General features: G+C 40.0%; 1 protein-coding gene and 1 non-coding gene across 2 annotated transcripts in view; one reads left to right on the top strand and one right to left on the bottom strand.

Annotated features, from left to right (window-relative positions):
- Positions 1–26,454, top strand: part of FRAS1 (Fraser extracellular matrix complex subunit 1) — a 524,357-nt gene that overhangs the window by 370,757 nt on the left and 127,146 nt on the right. Inside the window, exons 32-35 of the mRNA XM_064285669.1 lie at positions 10,332–10,448; positions 17,072–17,186; positions 22,241–22,378; positions 25,277–25,309. Of these exons, the coding sequence (XP_064141739.1) occupies positions 10,332–10,448; positions 17,072–17,186; positions 22,241–22,378; positions 25,277–25,309 (403 nt within the window). The remainder of the gene's footprint in view (positions 1–10,331; positions 10,449–17,071; positions 17,187–22,240; positions 22,379–25,276; positions 25,310–26,454) is intronic.
- On the bottom strand, positions 3,800–3,906 carry LOC111751733 (U6 spliceosomal RNA). The gene has a single exon (XR_002786823.1). It is a non-coding gene; the product is annotated as a U6 spliceosomal RNA (small nuclear RNA).

Raw genomic sequence — 26,454 nt, 5'->3', positions numbered from 1 at the left:
GAGAAAACATCTTTTTTTCCCCAGGCATTCTTGGAACACTTATATGATAAGATCATGGACTTAGCAGCCAGACTCAGTGGGCTCAGATCTCAGTTCTGCCACTTACTTGTTGCACTGCTTTGGGCACATTGTTTAAGCTCCTTGAGCTCCTTTTTCCTCATTGTGTAAAATAGAATTATTCTGAGAATATAATGAGCTAAAACATATATTTAGAAGAGTACTTAGGACATAGTAAATACTATGCAAATGTTTTTATTATTTACAAAAATTGGTCAAATACCAGATATTAAAGAGATCTTTGATAAACTAAAGGACGAAAATTATAAACAGTACATTCTCTGGCCATTATGAAGCATTTATTGTTGTTAACTCCTGTGGAGTCAGCCAGCCCCCGACTCATGGAGACCCCATGCACAGTGGTACAAATGAAACAGTGGCCCGTTTATATGCCATCCCCAAGATCAGTTGTGGACCAAACCATTATGATCCATAGGATTTTCATTGCCTGATTTTCATAAGTAGATCACCAGTCCTTTTTTCCTAGTCCATCTTAGCCTGGAAGCACTGATGAAGTCTGTTCAGTATCATAGCAACATGCAAGCCTCCACTGACAGATGGGTAGTGGCTATACATAAGGTACATTGTCAGGAATCAAACCCAGGTCTCCCGCATGAAAGGTGAGAATTCTACCACTGAACCACCAATGTTCCTTATGAAACATAATTAGAAATTAATAATAAAAAAGTAGAATGAAGAATTGCAAGTACTTGGATTATTTTTTTAAAAATCTAAATAATTATTCTCTAGAAAAGGACATCATGCTTGGTAAAGTAGAGGGTCAACGAAAGTGAGGGAAATCCTTTATGAGCTGGATTGATACAATAGCTGCAGCAAAGAACTCAAATATACCAGTAATCGTGAAGATGGCACAGAACTGGGCGATGTTTCATTCTGTTATACGTAAGGTCACCATGAGTCAGAGCCAACTCGACGGCAAGTAACAACAACAAATAATTACTAGATCTAAAAGGAAATCAAAATGGTGAAACTATTATAAAATATTCATGGGGAAATAACTTATCAAAACTAAAATTACATGGCCAAAATAGTACTCAAAAGAAAATCGATGTTCTTAAGCTGTTATTATTGAACAGAAAATCATGAAAATAAACGGACTAATCAAAGTTTAAGAAGCTACAGTACCAAAAAATACACCTGAGGAAAACAAAAGGATGGAATTAATAGAGATAAACAGAGGAATCAATTAATTGTAAAATGCTAGAATTGAGAAATGAATATAAAGCTTGGTTCTTTGGGGGGAAAAAAAAACGAATAGCATTAGACAAACCTCTGGAAGTCACAATTTAGAAATAAAGAATTAATCCAGAACACAAAGGAGAAATTACAAATGAGAAAGGGCATTTAGTCACAGATACAGAGAAGAATTTGATGAAGTGTCAGAAAAAGTATAAAGAAGCATTCATAGTGTGCAGCCAAGGCAGTGTCAGAACCCTCCAAGTCTGAGAATTTTTCTTTGTCTAGGATCCAGTTGGGGAAAAACTACCACAATAACTCAGCTTGTGAAAATTATCATCCATCCTGCTTCTGATGGCTGGTGTGTACATCTTCATTGCCTGACTAATTTATGTTGTGGAAAAGAGGTGTATTTTTCCAGAAAGCAGGCTGAAATAAATTTGGAAGCCATTAAAATGAAATTACACTGAGCACATTGAATGTCCAATAACTGAGTAAACATTGTGCGCCCTTTGCCCAAGCTAACTTTTCATTTTGAGCACCTGGGGACTGCAGCAGTCCTGAAGAAATAAGTCAGAATGAAGGCAAAGACCCCAATCAAAAGAAGTCACCTCAGAAAACTAGACTTCTTTGATATGCCTTTGCTTTCATAGGGGTCAAGATGAAGAACGTTATCAATATGGAGGCATTTCCCTGGAAGAGAATTCTAAGCACCTGCTCCGAATGGTATTTGATTGCTTTTGCAAGTTGGTTAAGTGGGTAACTATGAAATTGCAAAAGTTACTGATTTTTTTTTTTTTAAACTCACTAGAGTTTAAGACATCCAGTTGAACATTTTATGGTCATGTGTCGCTTGACGTCCAAGGTTTGTTCTGTGAAATAGGACATTATGTAATTTGGACATTTTGCAAATACGAGATGGGATGCTGCTGTCTATGAGTCGAAGCATACACTGTTGTACAGTGAACTTTTTATTTGTAAGTAGGGAAAGTTCACGTTAAAATAATGATAGAAAGTACATTACAGTACATACATAAGCTATTAACATAGGCATTTTATTATGACTATCAAGGCATATGTTTTGTAGGTTATGTATGTATTGTACCCTTACACACCAAGCAGCGCAATCGTTCTGTATACAAAAGGCATGAGATACATGTCTTGTGATCAGGAAGCTGTTGCATCCGCTGTGTCCAGTTACGTCCACTACATCACGTTTTCTGATTCTGAACTCTGTTATGATCTTGGAGTCCTGGTGGTGCAGTGGTTAAGAGTTCAGCTGCTAACCAAAAGGTCAGCAGTTCAAATCCACCAGCTGCTCCTTGGAAACCCTATGGGGCAGTTCTGTTCTCATAGTCTTCTAGGGTCACTATGAGTAAGAATCGACTTGACCGCAAAAGGTTTTGGTTTTGGTATTATAACATTGTGGGACCACAGACATATATGTGGTTGGGCGTTGCATGAATGGAAGTTATGTGGTACATGACTGTACTTAGAAAGTGGTCCCCTTTAGATAGTCTTCACATATTTTGCTCATAATGTGTTTACAATTCCCCCTTGAAATCATCTTTGAAGCCTATGGGATATTATTTAGAATATCCTAAATAGTGACAGTATACCATCCTTTGGAAGTGGATTTAAGTTCTGAAAATAGCTAAAAGTTATTTAGAATCATGTCTGCAAAGAAGAATGGGGGTAATTATTTTTGGTTAAAAACAAGGAGTAATTATACAGTGATGAGTCTACTTCTCTTATATGATTTGTGAGCTAACTTAGAAGGCATCCCAAAAAGTGTATTGAACAATGACAGCATCTTTATTGCAAGTATGCGACAACTCTCTGGGACTTATTCTATGGGATGTGAAAGTTTTGTTATGTTTGTTTTTAAAGTCTCATTGTTTTATAGGCTTATCTCATAATTTTGACTCCAAATGACATAAACACTATGGGTTTATGTTTAAATAAATGATTAACAACTTTCCCATTCATCGTTTTAGCATCCCTAAAGAGTTTTACCATCACTTATATGTCAGTTGTTGTACTGTGGTGGACTGTGTGTTGCTGTGATGCTGGAGTCTATGCCACCAGTATTTCAAATACCAGCAGGGTCACCCATGGTGGACAGGTTTCAGAGGAGCTTCCAGACTAAGGCAGACTAGGAAGAAAGACCAGGCAGTCTACTTCTTAAAAAGTTAGCCAGTGAAAACTTTAAGAATAGCAGTGGAACATTGGCTGATACACTGTCAGAAGATAAGCCCCTTAGGTTGGAAGGCACTCAAAATGCACCGGGGAAGAGCTACTTCCTTAAAGTAGAGTCGACCTTAATAACATGGAGGGACTAAAGCTTTTGGGACCTTCATTTGCTGATGTGGCATGACTGAAATGAGAAGAAACAACTGCAAACATCAGTTAATAGTTGTGGAATGTATGAAATATGAATCTAGGAAAATAGGACATTGTCAAAAATGAAGTGGAATGCATAAACATCGATATCGTAGGCATTAATGAGCTGAAAAGGACTGTTATTGGCCACTTTGAATTGGACAATCATATGGTCTACATCACAAATTTGCATATCATCCTTGTGCAGGGGCCATGCTAATCTTCTCTGTATCATTCCAATTTTAGTATATGTGCTGCCAAAGCGAGCATATAGGGTTGCTATGAGTCGGAATTGACTTGACAGCACTGGGTGATGGTCTACTACCCTGGGAGTAACAAAGAGGAATGGTGTCACATTCATTGTCAAAAAGAACATTTCAGGATCTATCCTGAAGTACAACATTGTCAGTGATAGGATACTATCTATATGCCTACAAGGAAGACAGTTAATACGGCTATTATTCAAATTTACACACCAACCACTAAGGCCAAAGATGAAGAAATTGAAGATTTTTTACCAACTTCTGCAGTCTGAAATTGAGCAAACATGCAATCGGGATGCATTGATAATTACTGGTGATTGGAATGTGAAATTTGGAAACAAAGAAGAGTCAGTAGTTGGAAAATATGACCTTGGTGATAGAAATGATGCCAGAGATCATGATAGAATTTTGAAAGACCAATGACTTCTTCGTTGCAAATACTTTTTTGTAAACAACATAAATGGTGACTATACATATGAACCTCACCGGATGGTATACAATGACATCTGTGGAAAGAGATGATAGGGAAGCTCAATATCATCAGTCAGAACAAGGCCAGGGACCAACTGCAGAAGAGACTGTCAATTGCTCGTTTTCAAGTTCAAGATGAAGATGAAGGAAGTTAAAACAAGTCCCCCAAAGCCAAAGTACAATCTTGAATATATCCCACCTGAATGTAGAGACCATCTCAAAAGTAGATTTGATGCATTGAACACTAATGACTGAAGACCAGATGAGTTGTGGGATGGTGTCAAGGACATCATACATGAAGAAAGCAAGAGGTCATTAAAAAGATAGGAAAAAAAGAAAAGATCAAAATGGATGTCAGAAGAGACTCTGAAACTTAAAGTAAAAGGAAGAAATGATGAAGTAAAAGAGCTGAGGAGAAGATTTCAAAAGGCAACTCAAGAAGACAAAGGAAAGTATTGTAATGATATGTACAAAGACCTGGAGTTAGAAAACCAAAAGGGAAGAACACACTCAGCATTTCTCAAGTTGAAACTACTGAAGAAAAAATTCAAACCTTGAGTTGCAATAGTGAAGGATTCTGTGGGCAAAACACTGAATGATGCAGGAAGCATCAAAAGAAGATGGAAGGAATACACAGAGTCACTGTACCAAAATGAATTGGTCAGTGTTCAACCATTTCAGGAGGTAGCATATGAAAAACAAGGCTCCAGGAATTGATGGAGTACCAATTGAGATGTTTCAACAAAAGGATGCAACACTGGGAGTCCTTACTTGTCTATGCCAAGAAATTTGGAAGACTTGGCCAACTGACTGGGAGAAATCCATATTTATGCCTATTCCAAAGAAAGGTGATCTAACAGAATGTGGAAATTATTGAACAGTATCAATATCACATGCAAATAAAATTTTGCTAAAGATAATTCAAAAACAGTTGCAACAGTACCTTGACAGGGAACTGCCAGAAATTCAAGCTGGATTCAGAAGAGGACATGAAATGAGGGGTATCATTGCTGATGTCAGATGGATCTTGGCTGAAAGCAGAGAATACCAGAACGATGATTACCTGTATTTTATTGATTATGCAAAGGCATTCGACTATGTGGATCATTAACAAATTATGGGTAACATTTCAAAGAATGGGAATTCCAGAATAATTATGCTCATAAGGAACCTGCACATAGAGAGGCAGTCGTTCAAACAGAATAAGGGGATACTAAGTGGCTTAAAATCAGGAAAGGTGTGCATCAGGAGTTTAACCTTTCACCATACTTATTCAGTCTGTATGCAAATAATCTGAGAAGCTGGACCGTATGAAGAAGAACAAGGAGTCAGGATTGGCTAAGACTCATTAACAACCTGTGATATGCAAATGACACAGCCTTGCTTGGGGAAATCGAACAGGACTTAAAGCATTTACTGATGATGCTCAAAGACCACAGTCTTCAGTAGGGATTACACCTCAACATAAAATAAAAATCCTCACAACTAGACCAATAAGTAACATCATGATAAATGGAGAAAATACTGAAGTTGTCAAGGATTTCATTTTACTTGGCTCCACAATTAACACCCATGGAAGCAGCAGTCACGAAATCAAATGACATATTGCATTGGGCAAATCTGCTGCAAAAGACTTCTTTAAAGTGTTAAAAAACCATAAATGTCACTTGCAGAACTAAGGTATGCCTGACCCAATCCATGGTATTTTTAATAGCCTCGTATACATGCAAAAGTTAGACAGTGAATAAGGAACATCAAAGAAGAATTGACATATTTGAATTATGATGTCGGCAAACATTATTGAATATACCATGGATTGTCAGAAGAACAAACAATCTATTGTGGAAGAAGTACAGCCGAAATGTTCCTTAGAAGTGAGGATGGTGAGTCTTCATCTCATGTACTTTGGACTTATTATCAGGAGGGACCAGTTTCTGGAGAAGGACATCATGCTTGGTAAAGTAGAGAGTCAGGAAAAAAGAGGAAGACTGTCAACAAAATGAATTGACGCAGTGGCTGTAACAATGGGATCAAACATAGCAACAATTGTGAAGATGGCTCAGGGACAGGTAGTATTTCATTCTGTTGTACATAGGGTCGCTATAAGTTGGAATTGACTCATCGGCACCTGACAACAACATCAGAAGAGTTTTAAACTGAAAAAGATGTGGTTCTAATGATTCTTCTCTTTCTTCCTTTTTTTTTTTTTTATTAAAGCAGAAGATACAATATAATGATTTGCATGGAATTTATTCCATTTTAATGTTGATATCCTGTCATGAGCCATCAGTGTATCCCATCTGTTACTTTACATGTAAGACTTGAGATTTGTATAATGTGAGTGGAATCAAATAGTAGAGCATGGCAGAGTGAGATGAAAGCACGCACATGCACAGTTATTTTTGGTGTGGAACGGAGCTTTGGTTTTGATATATTCAGATCACGTTGACAGAAACCTCAGGAGATGTGGTTTGAAAAAGACCAATATGTTTCATGCCAGTGTCCTTACTGTGAGAATCAGAACTGATTCACTTGCTAAGTAGTATACCTGCATTTTACTGTCTGCCCAATCATCCATTCCTTTTCTTCAAGAGATAGGAGGACATGTATTTCCCCTCTCTTTATTCCCAAGAGCTACTAAGTTGAGTTGTCTTGATCAGTGGAAAGATCATGTACCCAAATGACCTGGTTAATTACTGCCATTCCTTGACTTTGTAACTTTGACACATTGCTTACCTTTTTTGAGCTTCAGTTTCCTCATCTGTAAAAGTGGATGTCATCATATCTACTTTGTGGGTATTAAGTAAGATAACCTTTGAAAATGCAGTTAGTACTCAACAATAAGAAAACAAGCAATCCAATTACAAAATGAGTGAAAGATCTGAACAGAAACATCACCAAAGAAGACACACAGATGGCAAATAGGCATATAAAAATATTCAACATCGTATATCATTAGGGAATTGCAGATCTTAAACAACAATGAGATACCACTACACAGCTATTAGAATGAATAAATCCAAGACACTAACACCAAATGCTGGCAAGAATGTGGAGCCACAGGAACTCTTCATTCACTGCTGATGGAAATGTAAAATGGTACAGCCACTTTGGAAGACAAGCTGGCAGTTTCTTTAAAAACTAAACATAGGTTTACCATTCAATCCAGCTATCACACTCCTAGATATTTACTCAAATGAGATAAAAACCTAAGTCAATATGAAAACTTGTACGTAAATGTTTATAACACCTTTATTCATAATCACCCCAAATTGGAAGCAACCAAAATGTCTTTCAGTGGTTGAATGGATAAGCCAACTGTGATACATTCATACAAACCAATTGGAGTTTTATTAAGCAATAAAAATAAATGAGCTATCAAGTCACAAAAAGACATGAAGGAACCTTAAATGTGTACTGCTGAATGAAATAGGCCTGTATGAAAAGCCTACGTTCTGTATGATTCCAAATATATGACATTCTGGAAAAGGCAAAACTTTGGAGACTGTGAAAAGATCCGTGGTTGCCATGAGGCCAGGAGGAGGGAGGAGGGATGGATAGACAGAGTACATAGCATTTTTAGGGCAGTGAAATTATTCTGAAGGGTCCTTGGTAGCAAAGTGGTTAAGCACTCAGCTGGTAACTGAAAGGATGGCTGTTCAAACCTACCAGCTACTCTGAGGGAGAAAGATGTGGCAGTCTGCTTCCATAAAGATGACAGCCTTGGAAGCCCAACCCTATGGTGCAGTTCTACTCTGTCCTATAGATCGCTATGAATCAGAATCATCTGGATGGTGACAGGTTTGAAATTATTCTGTATGATACTGTAATGGTGGGCACATGGCATTATGCATTTGTCAAAACCCATAGGACTACAACTCAAAGAGTGAACCATTATGTAAACTATAACCAAAAACCAAACCCAGTGCCGTCGAGTTGATTCTGACTCACAGAGACCCTATAGGACAGAGTAGAACTGCCCCCATAGAGTTTCCAAGGAGCGACTGGCAGATTCAAACTGCTGACCCTTTGGTTAGCAGCTCTAGCACTTACCCGCTATGCCACCAGGGTTTCCAGTGTAAACTGTAGACTTTAGTTAATAATAATGTATCAATATTGGTTTGTCAGTTGTAACAGAAACAATGTGTAGGAGAGAGTGGACATATGGAAACATTCTGTACGATTTTTCTGTAAACCTAAAACTGCTCTAAAAAATAGTCTATTGAAAAAAATGGCTAGTGGTGGTGGCACAGTGGTTAAGAGCTTAGGCTGCTAACCAAAAGATCGACAGTTCAAATCCACCAGCTGCTCCTTGGAAACCCTATGGGGGCAGTGCTACTCTGTCCTATAGGGTCACTATGAGTCGGAATCAATTTGATGGCATTTTTTTTTTTTTTTTAGTATGGTGCTGAATCCATAATAGAGTGTTCAGTGAGTCATAGCTATTGTTATTAATATTATTTACAGTGACACTATAAAATGTTTCATTTAGAACATGTAGATATTCTGAAACTTAAGCTTCAGATATCTAATGTGATTAAGGTAAAAACAAAGAAGACAATTTGTTGAGTGTAACCTTAGAAAGGACTGTTACCCCTGCCTTTTTTCACAGAGTATACAGAGCCCTGCCCCCTTTCCTTGGATTTAATGCATCTGCACATGGGCACATACCCGTTGCTGTCGAGTCGATTCTGACTCATAGTGACCCTATAGGACAGAGTAGAACTGCCCCATACAGTTTCCAAGGAGCACCTGGGAGATTTGAACCGCTGACCTTTTGGTTAGCAGCCATAGCTCTTAACCATTATGCTACCAGGGTTTCCACATGGGCACTTAGGCCTTAGCAATTCTTGTGACAAGCCTAAGGTAGAGCAAACTACAGGGATATGAAGATTTTATGGGAGCAGCTCAGTAGGACAGAGAAGATGGAGTAGCTGCGTAGGAAATTAACCACTTTTCAGGCATTTTTTAACGCAAGAAAAAGTTAACTCTGTGACTACTGTCCCAATTGTAAAAATTGTTCATCTTGCCTTACAATGATGAGGCTGAGACTGTAGGTGTTTGTCGCTTATAATTTAGCTGTAGATTTGTGTTGTGTAGAGATTTAAGAGACGGAATAAAAATGAGATATGGCATGTGCTTACTCTGCCACCTGTCTGTCAGTTTGTTATACTGTGATGGCTTGCCTGTTGCTATGATGCTAGGAGCTATGCCCCCAGTATTTCAAATACCAGCAGGGTCACCCATGGTGGACAGGTTTCAACAGAGCTTCTAGACTAAGCAGATTAAGAAGAAAAGCCTGGTGATCTACTTCTGAAAATCAGCCAATAAAAATCCCATAGATCACAACAGAATACTGTCCGAAATAGTGCTGGAAGATGAACCCCCAGGTTGGAAGGAACTACACGATTGCTGTGACAATCAACTCAGACTTGTCAGTGATCGTGAAAATGGCCCGAGTAGGGCAGCACTTCATTATGTTGTACAAAGGGCCACCCAGCTTTGGAGCCGACTTGAGAGCGACTAACAACAACAGTATGCTCATAAAAGGACATTTTGTAGCCATCCAATAATGATGTTTTCAAGAAGATTTAATGATATATCGAAATATCATAATGGTAAGTAGAAAAACAGAATATACATTGGCTATAAAGTTTGATTTATATGTGTAGGAAAAAATTAAGGTGAAATGCATCAGATATTAAAAATGATTGTTTCTAGATAGTGAAATTGTAGATGATTTTATTTGTTATTTATATTTTCTCATATTTTCACAGTTGCTTAAAATGTTTATCATTTTTTATAATCAGTAAACAATTTAAAATATGAAGAACAAGGAAAATTGTCATGCAGGAGTATGTAGAATTCAAATACAGATGGTTTAAAGGAAGAAAAGAAATACTTACAAATGTGTTCCTGCCCAAAGAATATGAGCACCTCACCGGTGTGACTTCATTTCAGGTGTCCAGTGCTGCAGACGCCCAGACCCATCTGGAGAGCCGCACGTTCAACATCGCCATCTTACCACAGACACCTGAGGCACCTAAACTCTCGCTTGGAGCATCTCTCCACATGACTGTAAGTTTGGTGGGAGAGCTCGTGGTTCCTGCTTGAAGAAGGCACACTGACAAGATTTGGTAGAACTTCGTGATTCAATATCCAGTGAATGCCTAGTCCAGAACACAAAACCTGGGGGCTAATACCAGCCCATAAACACATTTCTCACTGACTTGAAAAGGGAATTTAAAGCTTCCAGAATAGAAGGAAAGTTAGGTGTAATCCATCTCGACCTCGCACCCATTGCTGATATTCTTTCTGCAACATCCCGGACAGTCAAAGGGCCTTTCCTGGGTACTTGGAGGAAGTTCCAGCCTTATGCCCACTTAATTAGCACCATATGGGTTTAATTGTTCAGCTAGTTATACAACCACCTAGCTGGAGAGACTGTTACTCTATTTTCCAGAAGTCTTATTGAAGTTTCTTTTCTATTATAAAAGCTTCTGTTGAAAGAACTGTCAATCCTGAATCCAGAGAGATAAGTACAAATTATCCAGGTGAAGGTTTTGGGGGCAGGCTGGGAGGAATAGACAGGTGATGATGAAGGGCACTGCCAGAGGTAAAAACAGCAATGAAAAGCTACAGAGGTGAGAGGGAGTGTAAGTATTGAGAAACTGTAACTAGTTCAGTAAGCCTGGAGAAATTAGGAAGCCAGAGGAGCCATGATGAGGATGTGGAGGTCAGCAGGCTAGACACAGAAAGCCCTGTATACTGTGCGGGAAGGACAGTGGTCCATGGAAAGGTTTGAAGCAAGGTGACAGCTAAATTAGTACATGAAGCTTAGTTCAGACAATTAGCAACTTCACTGTAACCCTGTGTCTGGCGTATGTAATGCCAGAACCCTCTTCCAGACAGAGCCACAAACATATAAGTCCTTGTAAATTAATCATGTCAAATCCACATTTCAGTTAGCGCCCACATAATTACACTCCAAAGTAGCGTGTCAGCCTTGAGCCACAACAAAGAGAGCAGCTATAGTTACAGAAATTATGGGTCTGGGGCATGACAGAGACACAAAGGGGGAAATAGAAAGTTTTTAATGAATAGCTGGTATCGGCATTTCCACCGTAAACCATAATTTAAAGAAATCATAATTCAGCAACACTATAAAGTCTATAATTCATCATTCTGACTGGAGGAACTTGAATCACAATTTTCTCTAAATTGTAAGGAAAAATGTGCATACACATTTCTTCCCAAAGGCTAATGCAGTGTTTATTTTGAGTTTAGAGGTATAAAAATGAATCAGGAGCCATGCTCTGTTGCCGTGGACCTCTGTAGGGGCTTTTCAAGTTGTTTAACCTTTAGGGTCTCCGGTTACAAATTTGTAGATTAGGTCTGTCGAGTGTAATTTAGGCTATCTCAAAGGTTGATTTACCATAAAATGTGATTTGGTACTCTTTTGGTCCTTAAAATATGTACAATTTGTATTTATTTATCTTGACATTAATTAGGGGCATTACTCTGGAACATACTTGTATTCTGTGACAAAAGCACATTCTTGGTGATTTGAAACTCATCTTAAGCACACAAGTTTTCTGCATAATTGGTCAATATGTTATGAACCATCTAGTATATTCATATATGTGTTACGGGGAAGAATCTACCTCTCCATTCATTCAGCCATTCATTCATAAACATTATTGAGCCCTTAATTTATGCCAGGAGTTCCTGGGTGGTACAAACAGTTAACACACTCAGCTGCTAACCAATAGGTTAGAGGTTCCAGTCTACCCAGAGGTACTGTGGAAGAAAGGCCTAGAGACCTACTTCTGAAAAACCAGCCTCTGAAAACCCTGTAGACCACAGTTCTACTCTGATACTCATGGGATCACCGTGAGATGGAATCGACCCTATAGCATCTGGTGGTGGTGGAATTTATACCAAGTGTTGTGGCAGACATTGGTGATTCAAGGACAATAAAACAGTCTCTACTCTCAAGGAACTTAGATTCTCTGATGGGAGACAAGCAAATATATAAGCAATGTTGTTGTAATTATAAATGCTATGACAGAGCCATGATATGGTAGCAGACAGGAGGGCACCTTATCCAGTGGGGAGACGGGTGTTATGGTCCATGGAAGGCTTCCTCTAGGAGGTGGTCTGAGCTGAGTCCTAAAGGTTGAGTGTAAATTATCTCTAGACCAGGGGCTCTCAAGCTTCAGCATACATTAGAATCACCTGTACGGTTTACTGTTAAAGCCAGATTGCTGGGCCCTAACTCAGAGTTTTCTGATTCCGTAGGTCTGAGGTAGGGTGGAGAATGTGTGTATTTAATAAGTTCCCAGGTGCTGCTGATGCTGTTTTGGGGACTATACCTGAAGAACCATTGATCTAGACTAAAAACAGGGGAAAGTTCATCACTGGCAAAAGGAGCAGCAGGTGAAAAAAATGGACACAGGAGAACATGGCCTGTTTGGGGAACAGCAGGTAGCTTAGTTGGCTGGAGCATAAATTTCAAGGTGAAGAAGAAACAAGAAATTAAAGATCATGGAAGATCTTGAAGATCAGACGAAAGTGTTCACATTTCATCCTGAATAGCTGTTAGGGGAAATAAATAGGGTGTTGAAGGATTTGTAGCTGAGGACTGGCATGATGAGATTTGCAATTTAGGAATAACTTCCTGTCTTCAGGAAACTCAGGGTTGGGTTGTCCAAGGCCACCACTTGAGGGAAAGGCCTTCAGCTTGAAAGTCTTTCTTTCTTTGTTTCATTCGTTTCCAGAGTGGTTACTGTAGCAAGAGTCTTCTTTAACCCACTCTTACTGAGGCTAACAGGGATCCAGTTAGAAGGTGTAGTGTTTTTGTTTTGTCTTTTTTTCTTTCTTTCTTTTTTTGTGGTATATACTCAAGTCTGGGCATGTTGCACTTGTTTTATGGCTGCAGACTTCTCTGTCAATGCTTTTTTCTGAGACCTTTAAGACATTATTATCTATAATCTCTGTAAATGTTTCTTTATTCTTGGAATTCTTGTTACACTTTATCTAAGCCTTTCATGCTATTTAGCATTTTATTTCTTAGAGTTGTTTATGGCTTTCCCCCACTAAAACTAGAACTCTTTGAGAGGAGGGTCTATATCTGATTCATCTTGCTTCCCCTGTAGCTCTTGACTTGGTACCTTGCACACATAATAGGTTCTTAATGAATATTTGCTACATGAACATCTATTAATTTTGTTGTCTTAACTGAGAGGTGATTTCTTACAGGACTTTCACTTTACTTATCTCATCTTCTGCTTATTATCCATGGGCATCTAATTTCTCAGGCCTGTCATGGACTTGGCTGCCTTGTCAGAATGACAATCAACATATGAAATTTGCCTTTTCTTTTGAAGAAAGTGTGATGATACTGTTGTTGATAAATCCTGACTTGGAAGTCTAAAGGCTTAAGCCGTGCCCATTTTGCTAAGACTTAAATGTTAAAATATCTGCCCCTCCAATCTGTGGATGACATTGAAATGCAACGGAAAACATTTTAAAAAATTGTTGACGAAGTTGTTACTAAAAGTTTTATAATTATTTCATTTCTTAGCTTAATCTTTCCACAGTGGTGTTTCTCATTAATTCAACAAATTCTTACTGAGCATGTACCATATGCCAGACACTTTTCTAGATGCTTGGGACCCATCCGTGAGCAAAACAAAGATCCATGTTTTCATGGAGTTTGTATTCCTTTGGGGGGAAATAGACAATAAGGAATAAACACAGTAAGCAAGAAAGTTACATTGGTATGTTTGTGAGAGGTATGATGTAAAAGAAAAAGATCAGGGCAAAGGGGATCAAGAATGTAGTGGTGGGAGACAGGGACAGCCTTTTAAATAAGGTGGTTGAGGTTAGGTTTTCTTGAGATAATATTTAAAGAAAGACTTGCAGGAGATAAGTGAGATAGCCATGCAGGTATCTGAGGAAAGAGCATTCCAGATCCAGGGAACAATCTGTGCAGAGGCATTGAGTTAAGACCATGCTTGGATGTTCAAGGAACAACAAGGAAGCCAGCGTGGCTGGAGCAGAGCAAGTAAAACAGAGAATAATAGACAGAAATTCAGAGATGTAATAAGGGGGACAGCAGGGAAGGACAGATCATGTAGAGCCTCATAGCCCATTGTCAGGACTTAGCTTTCATTTTGAGTAAGATGGGGAACCATTGCAATATGTTGAACAGAGGTCTAACTTCCTTTTTAAAAAGATAGCTTTGGCCACTGAGTTGAAATAGACTGTAGAGGGGGACAAGAAGGCAGTTGAGAAGCCACTGTGGCAATCCAGATGAGAGATTGTGGCTCCCAGCAGGGTGGTGGTAGTGAAAGTGGGAGAAGCAGTTGGATTCTGGATATAGTCAGAGGTAATACGGGTATTATGAAAACCATTATTCTGTAATCATCTTATGTTGAAAAATATTTTAATAAAAAAGCACCTTCTGTAATGATTTCTATGAAATTTAATCTCATTTCTTACTATGTTTAATTGATAAATATTGAACATCCCAAATATCCAGCATTAAAATCGATAATACTTGGATATATCTCAACTTGAATATTGTGTTCTTCAGAGAACCAGGTTCTTTCTTTTTCTACCTAGTGTCTATTTCTATTAGTAGAGAAATAAGTATCAATAAATTCCATAATAGAATCTCTGTTATCTTGGCTAGAACATATTTTTCTTTTCCATAGCCCTCTGCCCTTGAGAATTCTCTCTTCTTATTATTGCTTTATCATTTTAGGGAAATCTAGATTTTTAAAAACACCCCAGTAGTTCTCCGAGGGTTTTCAGTTATTCTGATGGTTTTGAGATTAAAAGGTGGCAAACAATACTAAGCAATGTACTGAGCCTGTGCTTTTTGACTGTGTATGTGTATCCTCACGTGTACCTGTGTGTAGGTACGTATGCACGTGTACGGGTTGTAAACACTGTTTGTAACCTAAACCAAACCCATTGCTGTTGAGTTGATTCTGACTCATAGCAACCTTATAAGACAGAGTAGCACTGCCCCCATAGGGCTTCCAAGCAATGGCTGCTTAACCACTATGCCACCAGGGCTCCGTAAACACCTTATAGAGGGTATATATTTTTAATTTGTTACCCTTACTTGTTTTATTTTAGGATGGTGACCAGCTGCTATTTGCAATGCTGATTTTCCTTGCTCATTACATTCCAGACCTGTGCAACAGCTTGAAATATGACTCTTTTCTATTAGGGGGGTTGTCCTGACCTGCGCACGCTGCCTCTCCCCAGACAAGTATGCCTTAGGGACAATTACAGAGCAACTGCAACCTGCAATCTTTTTTCATGGTTAAAAGAAAGAATGCCTAGCCCTCCTCCAGGAGCATTACTGAACCCTGCTTAATCTTTTCCTAAATAGGGAAATTCCTTCTAAAAGGGACAGGGCTTCAAAGAGCAAGAGAGCATGTCAAAGTCTAGCCCACCATCAGGGGTCAGCTAGGCAGAGCCTGCAGTGAGTCAGACGTTGTTGTTTTGTTTCATAAAAGCATGTGTGACCCAGGCAAGGGGCCCATGCTCAGACGAGTTTTTTCTGCTCTTCACTCTGTGTTTTCGCTGCTGTCCCCAATTTACTGCCATACCTGGTCATGGAAGTCTGATTCTCTCCTTTTTGGTTTTTGATGAGTGATGCACGTGCATGAAGCCCCTGGGTGGTGCAAATGGTTAATATGTTCAGCTTCTAACCAAAAGGCTGAGGGTTTGAGTCCACCCAGAGGTACCTTGGAAGAAAGGCCTGGCAGTCTACTGAAAAAAAACCAGCTATTGAAAACCCTATGGAGCACAGTCCTACTCTGACACGCATGGAGTCATCATGAGTCAGTATCAATGGCAACCAGTTTTATTTTTGCATGTACACAGGTGAATGGGCAGAAAAAGCTACACACACATTGGCCTCTGCATTACATTGTTTGACTCACTCATTATTGGGTCTTGAAAGCTACAGGTGAAAAGCAATATGTGATTCCTTTGAATACTAGAGTGGAGACAAAAATATCGGCTATTTTTATGTAGTTTAATTAAAAAAAAATAATAATTAGCAGCTCTTAAATCCCTGACAGTGAATGGTGAGACTTCTTTAGTGTTTGAGGTGAGTTTGTTGTTCACATTGTTAGCATTCTAACCAGAGATCCTCAGGGTTCCCATTAGCAAAGCTGGGGGTTGGGGCATGCTCTGTGGAATCTCTTGGTGCCAAGACTTAAACCCCTCAGTCCGGTCCTCACAGCTTCTTGCCAGATGCAACCTTAGCCCATGAAGTTAGAGGGGAGGAGACCTGGCGAGCCAGCTGTGAAGCCTGTCTTTCAAACATATTCCACTGCCCAGTTCCACCTAGGGAATCAGTGATCAGACTGGGACCCCCACAGTGTACATCACCATAAGCCTAGGCCAGGGGGCCAGGGAGAAAATAGTCAGTGTAAGAAGACCTGAAGGGAACTATATAACCATGTGAGATTCCCAAACCCAGATAAATCTGCAGTTCCAGAGACCAGATCCTTTTTTTGAACTCTTAGAGAAAATGTTGCTGTGTGTGACTAATTTAAAAGCCCAGAGTGCATTTTTATTTTTCCTTTTTTACCAAGGATTGATTTTGCCCCTGGCTTTTGTTTTCATTACACCCATTTTTTTCTTTTTCCTTTTTTTAAATATTTATTTAGGCTCGAGAAGACCGCCTGACTGTGATTCAGCCTCATTCCCTCTCCTTTGTAAATTCTGGGAAGCCAAGTGGAAAGATCATATACAATATCACTCTACCTCTGCATCCAAATCAAGGTAAGATGTGTAATAAATGGCCTTTTGAGTGATGCTGTTGTGTTCTGGTTGTTGAACAATCTTAAAAGTTCTACAGTTTTCTCTGCTTAATATACATAGAAATACTTGTTGAAATTCTAAGGCGTAACAATTATTCATACGCTTTGCTTCCCTCCACTGTAGCCAGATAGATGGAAATGAATGGGTCAGCTTTGGTACTGCCAGCTGCCCGGGAGAACATGGTGTGCATATGTATCCCTTGGGGTTTTTTTCATTTCAGCTGTTAAATTGAGCTTCCCCTCTCACACACAGGCCAAACTGGACAAACACAGGCATTGTCTATGAACATGTGCTAAGGATAAGGAGCTCTGCTTGTCACAAAGGGACTGGACCACACATGCTCAGTTGTTTTTCCCAATTGGAGAAGCCATTCGTCCTTCCTAGAAAAAAAAAAAAACCAAACCTGCTGCCATCTGGTAGATTCCAACTCATAGCGACCCTATAGGACAGAATAGAACTGCCACATAGAGTTTCCAAGGAGCGCCTGGTGGATTCAAACTGCCAACCTTTTGGTTAGCAGCTGTAGCGCTTAACCATGACGCCACCAGGGTTTCCAAAGTGACATAGAAATTCACAGCTACAGCCAGAGGAGAGGTGGTCTCTCACCACCATTCCTCAGCCTTAAAGCTCTTAACTTTGGGTTTAACCAGGACTTTGAACTGGTTCGACCCAGTTCAGTCATGACTGACAAAGTGAAACTAGAATGGACCTGAAGTTTTAAAATTTGGGTGAGCCTGAATGGGAAAAATTATGGGTCAAAGCCCTAGAACAGGAGACTTGGAAGAGGTGTAATGAGCCGTTTCAGCAGCCTGATGTGTGAGACTGGATTATTGGCAGGATCGTGGAGAGCAACACACATTCAAAGCAGCACGGCCAGCCGCCATCTTTGACTGGGGCCGGCTGTTTCCTCCTCTGCTGAAAATCCAACAGCCAAGAGATTTGGTTGCTTTGCAATGTGTATGCTGCCCTTGCTTCCCACGAAGGAGATTAAGTTTTTAGCAGGGTTTCAACCCATAATTTTTCCCATTCTGGTTACTGCTTTGTTTCACCCAAATTTTAAAGCTTCAGGTCTGTTCTGGTTTTGCTTCGTCGGCCATGGTTGTACCCGAAAGAACCGGTTGCAAGTCCTGTGTTTAACTAACAAGCCTGTGCCCCACAAGGAATGGTTGTCCCTCACAGAAAAGGAGATTGGCTTCTATTAAGCCAGTTCTGCTCCCACCTCTGAGGCTGTGTCCCTGATGTAAGCCTCTCATGTTATGAAATTTCCAAGAAAAAATTAAAGTCTTAAGAATTAAATTCCATTACCTTTTTGATAAAGCCAAAAGAAAGCCTAAAAGTCATCCTTTCCCTTTTTTTTTTTTTTAATCTTCTAAGTCATAGCTAGAGGTTCTCTTTCCACTGCTGAGGTAGAGAAGGAGTTCTATGCAACCTGGGCCTCTTGTGTAGAATGCCTATAAATCTCCCCATCTCTCAGTAGTGGAATTAGTTCAACACCAAGCCTCACACATGCCTTTGTTTTAAAGAGTTAATGGGACATGAAAGATGATCACAGCATCAGTTCTGTACCCACAAGAAACTGCAAGCAAATCCAGAGCCCCTACAGCTGTTATCACAAGCAGAGTGATAATTGCAGAATTTGTTCTTAGTATAATCAAGGCCCATGTTACTGTTGCCAAAGATCATAATAGAGACAAAGAAGTTTCTGAAGAAAAAAATCTCATTACAGCATCACTGGATGCCAGTCTGTGCCAGTTTCTCAGGGACCATGACCTTTGAATGTAAACTCAATTGAAAGAATCTCATGATTATGGGCCAGTATCTATAATTTCTGGAGAATTACCTGGTCTTAGCTACATTAGGAGCCCTGGAGACACAGTGGTTAAGGATTTGGCTGCTAACCAAAAAGGTCAACAGTTTGAATCCACCAGCCACTCCTTGGAAACCCCGTGGGACCATTCTGCTCTGTCCTATAGAGTCGCTATGAGTCAGAATGGACTCGATGGTAATGGTTTGTTTGTTTTTTTAAAGCTACATTAAGGGCAGTGGTTTGCGTCTTACCAGTTGTCATCAAGTCTATTCTAACCCATGGCAGCCCCCTGTGTGTCAGAGTAGAACTGTGCTCCATAGGGGCTTCAGTGGTTGGTTTTTTGGAAGCAGAACACTGGGACTTTCTTCTGAGGAACTTCTGGGTGGACTCAAAACTTCAGCCTTTCAGTTTGCAGCTGAGAGCGTTAATGTGTTGTCTTAGTTATCTAGTGCTGCTATAACAGAAATACCACAAGTGGATGGCTTTAACAAACATAAATTTATTTTCCCACCGTTTAGAGGGTTAGAAGTCTAACTTCAGGGTGCCAGCTCTCGAAAAAAGCTTCCTCTCTCTGTAAGCTCTGGGGGAAGTCTTGGTCTCTTCAGCTTCTGTTTCTGGTTCCTTGGAGATCTCCATGTGGCTTGGTATCAGTCTTTCCCCATCCCTGCTTTGTGCTTGTCCTAATCTGCTCTTTTTGTGTCTTATAAGAGATTGACTCAAAACACACCCTACACTAATCCTGTCTCATTAAAATAAGAACCTATTCCCAAGTGAGATTATAACCACAGGCATAGAGGTTAGGATTTACAACATGTATTTTTGAGGGACACAATTCAATCCATAATATCCCACCCTTTAACCCCCCAAAATTATGTCCTCACCACATGTAAAACACATTCGCCCCATCACATCATCTCCAAAGTCTTAAATATAGTCCAAGTCCAAAATCTCATCTTCTGAATCATCTAAATCAAATATGGGTGAGGCTTTAGTGTATTCCCTCCTGGGACAAAATTCCTCTTCATCTGTGAACCTGTGAAATCTAGAATACAAATTATCTGTTTCCGCAGTACAATGGTGGAACAGGTACAAGGTAGACATTTCTATTACAAATGGGAGAAATTGGAGGGAAAGAAGGAATAAAGAGCACTAAGCAAGTTCAAAGCCCAGCAGTACAGTTTACATTAGCTCTCAAGGCTTGAAAATAATCCTTTGGTCTTTGGTACCATCTGGGCAAGGGCCAGCCCATCAGACTCTGGGTTTTGGCCATACTGTCTGGATTCTGGGTGAAGGCCCTTCGGCCCTGGGCTTCAGCTCTGCCTTCTAGGCCCACTGAAATGACAGTTCTGCTCCCTCTGCTTTGGACGGCCCCATTCTTCCAGTCCATCTGAGTAGCGAACTCACTCTTGTCCCTGGCAGACCCCATTCTTTTGCCCACTGGGCGTGGCAGCCCTGCCCAATCAGCTTTGGGCAGCAACCCTATCCCCCTGGCACTCGTGAATGGCAGCCCCACACTCCAGAAGCAAGCTGGTGAAGATCTAACTCTTTGAAACCTAAGAGGCCATGGCTGCACCCCTCGGAACCCAGGAGACGATGGCCCCACTCTTTGAAACTGAGGCAGACCCATTTCACATGCTCTTTAGAACAGTTCCGCTAATTTCCAAACTTCTCTAGAGATGGTCTGTTTCTTTTCTTGGGGGACAAGAGATGAAGCTACTTTGGCCTGTTTCTTGCCTGTAGAATTACAAGAGGCATACAGCTTTCTTTCCTTTTTTCCTGTCCCTTTCCCGTTGGTCTAAGCTGATAGGTTTTCTGCTGTGGTAGTTGGCTAGGTCCATCAGTCACAGGATTAATCTGTTTAACAAAAGATTGAGTCACCAAGTCCTTGGTGAGAGTTTTAGGGCATGTGTCCTTAGCCTGTACAACAGAATTTTCCAGATCTTTAAGTTTCGTTTTCATTTCACACAGTTCATTTTTGGGTCCATCTCTTCTGGCATTTTACTATAAGTGGCAAGGGTAAACTACATGGCCTCTTTCAGATCTTGCTGAGAAATCTCCTCAGCCAAATATCCAAGTTCATCACTTACAAATTCTACCTTCCACCAAACATTTGAATGTAATTAAGACAAGTTCTTTGCCATTGCCTAAAAAGCATCATCCTTCCTCCATCGTCCAACCACATGCTCATCGTTTCCTTTTAAAGCCTCACCAGAAACACATTTAATGTCCACATTTCTGGCAACATTCTATTGCTGGTGCCGTAGGTATTCTCTAAGAGAAAAGAGACTTTCTCAGTAGCTCTCCTCACTTCCTTTTAAGCCCTTAACCAGAATTGCTTTTGACGTCCATAATTCTACCAACAGTCTCTTCAAGGCAATCTAAGCTTTACTATTAGGCACCTTAAAATTCTTCCAGCCTCTACCTATTACCAATTCCAATGCCCCTTCCTCTTTGTAAGTATTTGTTAGAGCAGCACCCCCATTCTTCAGGTACCAAATTCTGTCTTAGTTATCTAGTGCTGCTATAACAGAAATACTACAAGTGTATGGCTTTAACAATCAGGCATTAATTTTTTCACAGTTTAGGAGGCTAGAAGTCTAAATTCAGGGTTCCAGGTCTAGGGGAAGGCTTTCTATCTTTGTCAGCTCTGAGGGGAGGTCCTTGTCTCTTCAGCTGTGCTGTCTGGCTTCTCCATGTGATTTTGCATCAATCTTCCTTCATCTCTGCTTCTTGCTTGTCCTAATCTGCTCTTTTTATATCTTCTGTAAGAGATTGACTCAAAACACACCCTGCACTAATCCTGCATCATTAACATAACAAAGAACCCATTCTTAAACGAGATTATAACCACAGACATAGAGGTTAGGATTTATAACACATATTTTGGGGGAACACACTTCAATCCATAATACCCATTAACCCACTAAACTTAACCATTAACCATTTGCATCACCCCACCCAAGGACTCCTAATTTGCATCTTAGTATGGTTTATATTCAACAAACCCTATTAAAGACTATTTGGTTGCATATTTGCCCTTTATTTGAATAACTGAAGAATAATCTAGCACACCAAGAGCAACCTGAAAGGAGTCCTACCTGAAGGATAAAAAACTCCCAGCAGAGGGGAGATAGGCTTGATGGTTCTGATCATTCAGTCAGTCATCAGAATTGTTGTTGATGCTCATGCTGAGTCTCTCTCCCACCAGGTATCATCGAACACAGGGACCAGCCTCACTCTCCCATCCAGTATTTCACGCAGGAAGATATTAACCAAGGCAAAATCCTGTACCGACCTCCCACTGCAGCCCCCTACCTCCAGGAGATCATGACTTTCTCCTTTGCTGGTAATGCTCCCTTCTCTGTCTTGAGGCACTCAAGACTTGTGTGTGGATCTTGATGGCAGGCTTGCCTTAACTCTTCCCCTAGTCCTATTATAGTTTGGTGTCACTGCATTAAAGCTATTCCGATTAGCTCGAGACCTATCTGCCAATATGTAGTTTGGTCTCAGTTCATCTTTTTTCCCTTTATTCCTGCATGCGGCCATATACTTATAAAGTTTTATTTTGTGCCTTCTGTGTGCCAGTTGGAGCCCTGGTGGTGCAGTGGTTAAAAGCTTGACTGATAACTAAAAGGTCGGCAGTTCAAATCCACCAGCTGCTCCTTGGAAACTCTATGGAGCAGTTCTACTCTGTCTTATAGGGTCACTATGAGTTGGAATTGACTCAACAGCAATGGGTTTTTTATTTTGGCTGTGCCAATCAGGAGACCCTGGTGGCATAGTGTCTAAAGTGCTCAGATGCTAACCAAAAGTTTGGCTATTCAAACCCACCAGCTGCTCCTAGAGAGAAAGATGTGGCAGCCTACTTCTGTAAAGATTTATAGCCTTGGAAACCCTATGGGGCAGTTCTACTGTGTCCTACAGGTTGCTATGAGTCCGAATCAACTCTATGGCAATGAGTTTTGCTTTATGTGCCATCAGGAGTCTCCGGGTGGCGCAAACAGTAATCACAGGGCTACTAACCAAAATGTTGGTAGTTTGAGCCCACCTAGAGGTACCTTGGAAGAAAAGTCTGATGATCTGCTTCCAAAAGGTCACAGCCATGAAAACCCAACAGAAGGTAGTTCTACTCAAAAACACATCGGTCCCCATAAGTCAAAATCGACTGAGTGGTAACTGGTTTGGTTTGCGTTTGTTATGTGCCAATCACTAGACTATGCCCTGGAGATATATTGGTGAGCAAAAGGAGGAATGGATACTGCTGTTGGCAAGTTTGGGATCTAGAGGCAGACATTGATCAAATGATCCCGGTGAGAAATGTATAACTACAAACTGAGATAAGAGCTCTGAAAAGAAGGAAGAATGTTCAGTGGTGATATTAAACATTTTAACAATACTGACCTAGACTGAGGGCTCAATTAAGTCTTCCTCAAGAAGTATTGACATGTAAGGGATGGTAGAAGCTAACTAGGCTAGGTGTGCATATTGGGATGGTTGGGGGATCCCTTCGGAAGGAAGGGTACAGACCCAATGTGCAGAGGCCCTGTGGGGAGAGAACATGTTCCAGTCAGAGTGGCTGGAATGTGGAGAGGGAGGATGGTGCAGAGCAAGATGAGCCTGGAGAGAGAGACAGAGGCCAGACCATGCAAGCCCTCCCGGCCAAGTTAAGGATTTGGGTCTTTATCCCAAAAACGCTAGGGAGTTGAGAGTTTTAAGATACAAACCAACCAGTTGGCATGGAATCAGTTATGGCTCATGGTGACTCCATGTGTGTCCAAGTAGAATTGTGCTGTGTAGGGCTCTCGGTGACTGATGTTTTGGAAGTAGATTTCCAGACCTTTCTTCTGAGATGCTCCGACCTTTTGGTTAGCAGCCAAGTGCATTCACCGTCTGCACTATCCAGAGACTCCTTTAAGACATAGCGGGATGGCTTTTCACAAAGAACTCTTTGACCTAATTTAGATGTGAATGGGTTGAAGATGCCGTAGTGGACAGATGTGTGGGTGAGGGGAAGCCAGTGAAGAGGAGCCTGCAGTACCTCAGGGAAGGTTCATGTAGAAATGATGAAAGTAGGCAGGCATCTGGAATTAAACTAGGGGCTTCACAGAAGGCACCTTTTTAAAAGGAAAACAGAGCAAAAGAATTACCGAGTTTTTTAAAATTAAAATCAGTGTGTGCCTTTCCACTAAGCCAGGATATCTTTATTCCTCACCACCCGTATCTCTTCTCTTTATCCAGTAATCAAAGCTTCTGACTGCAAAGCAGGAGTTTTGAGTCCTACCCCTAAATATGTCTGTGCCTTGGCATGATTCTAAACATCCTGAAATCTGTTTCTTTATAGTCTTTAAGATGTAGGTACCTTATAAGGTGATTAATATATTTTATACAGTAAGAACAGGTGGTGATTTCTTATGCTGAGTTGATCACCGATTAAATAACTTTAGAGTTACTTTTTTGATTATAGTAAAGATATCAAGTAACATTTCCCATTATTTGTATAAGTTCAGTAGTCCAGAAAATGGGTAGGTCCTCAATTAGATTCGAAGTTTCTAAGGACAAGGATAGGTCTCTTCTCTATGGAGTATCCTCACTGTTTAGTAACTGGGTAACTAATAGCCCATGAAAATATTCGTGGTTCTCTAACCCATACTTTACAAGACCTACTTTATGGGAAACTCAGGATATCCTGGGCTTAGAGGGAAAGAAAACATGTCAGCCATGGCTGAAGTTATTTCCGTATCCATTATACTGGCCTGAGTTGCCAAAGCCTCTTTAGAAAGAGCAGAAGCCTATCCCGTGTTATCTATGGGATAAATGCCATGAGATAAATCTCTCACTGTTACAGTGTATAAATCAACATCCTGGGCATCACTCAATTCTACAATGGAATTGACCCACCTGAGCACCCTTGTCAGTGATATACGTTATCACCCACATTCACAGATTTGTAGGATTTTATGTACTGATAAAATGGGATCTGAATGAATGTGTTATTAATCACTCTAACTGCTTTGATACAAAACTATTCCTCTATGTGATGCTTTTTGTTACTTAAAATTAGTGCTGGCACCATTAAATCCAATGTAATATTAGCAAATGACCTAGTGATTTCTCTTAAACCAGAATCATCTAGATTAGAACATCTTTTACTTTCCTAGTTTCTGCCGCATATTTTGGACCATACCCATCTATCTCTGACCCCAAAACGTTTAGTATACTGATTTTCTCTCTCCTGCTCTTTCAGGTCTCCCAGAATCGGTGAAATTCCACTTCACAGGTGAAGAATTTCATTTCAATTTTATCAGAAAATGGTATTTAATTCCTTTCCTTTTTAGTCCTTTCTTTTTCCTCCTTCATCATTACTTTTAACTATTTTCTAAGAACCACTTAAAAAGTTATATAAAACAGTTTTCTCAAATAAATCACATGGTAGTTGAATAAAAATAGCATAACCTTGTTTTCATAGGAAAAGGAAAAACAAAAACAATCCACCAAGGATGCCAAAGATTACTGTTGTTTAAGGCCCATTTTATGTTAGGACATATATTAGGACGTATCTATTAAAAAGAGGTAACAGTTAAGACCTTCAGCTCTGGATCTAAACTGTCTAGTGTTCAGCCTATTCTGGGAAAGTTTCTTAACCCCTCTGTGTCTGAATGCCCTATCCATAAATGGAGATGATAATAAAAAATATATATACAGGTAGTCCCCAATTTATGATGGGATTCTGTTCCGACAACTCCATTGTAAGTCAATTCTGATGTAAGTCGAATACCTCTTCTTTTTTTTTAGTTTTCACTATCGCCTGCTCTATGGCAATGTTTCGAACAGTGAATCATAACATTGAATATCCACAAGTGAACATCTGAGAATGATAACATTGTACCTGTGTATGTGAAGCCCTCAGAACAATGACTGATACACAATCATCCTTATAACATGCTTTTACTCAGTTAACAAACAATGGTTGTGTCTAGTCTTGAATAGAGCCTTTCATTAGGAGGGAAAAGTCTTATGGCCCAGAGAGTGGGTTAAGAAACCTTTTGTATAGAACACCTCAGCATAATAGTTTTAGTTCACAATAAAATAGAAGCTGAGCACTAATAAGCTAAAGCAGAGTCAGACATGGCGCCTATGCTGGGGAAACATAGGGACAAGCTTTCTTGTTTAGGTCTGGAGTGAGCATAGGTAATCATAAATAGCATCCTTAAATAGCTGTTTAGTTTTGATTGACTATTCCGTTAGAATCAACCGTCCATATGTCCTGTTACATTTCATGTAGGGATAAGTCTTGGTGGAAGAGAAAGCCATCTTCCTAAAACTCCCAGCCCTTCCTTTCTTCTTTGAGAGTAAAAAAAAAAAAAAAAAATATGCGTACAGTTAACATGAATCAATGGTAAATTTGAGTATTGTTTCATTGTT

The sequence above is a fragment of the Loxodonta africana genome, chromosome 5 (assembly GCF_030014295.1).
Source record: "Loxodonta africana isolate mLoxAfr1 chromosome 5, mLoxAfr1.hap2, whole genome shotgun sequence".
Taxonomy (NCBI): domain Eukaryota; kingdom Metazoa; phylum Chordata; class Mammalia; order Proboscidea; family Elephantidae; genus Loxodonta; species Loxodonta africana.
Note: the sequence above shows the minus strand (reverse complement) of the source record. Positions and strands in the feature narration are given on the sequence as shown.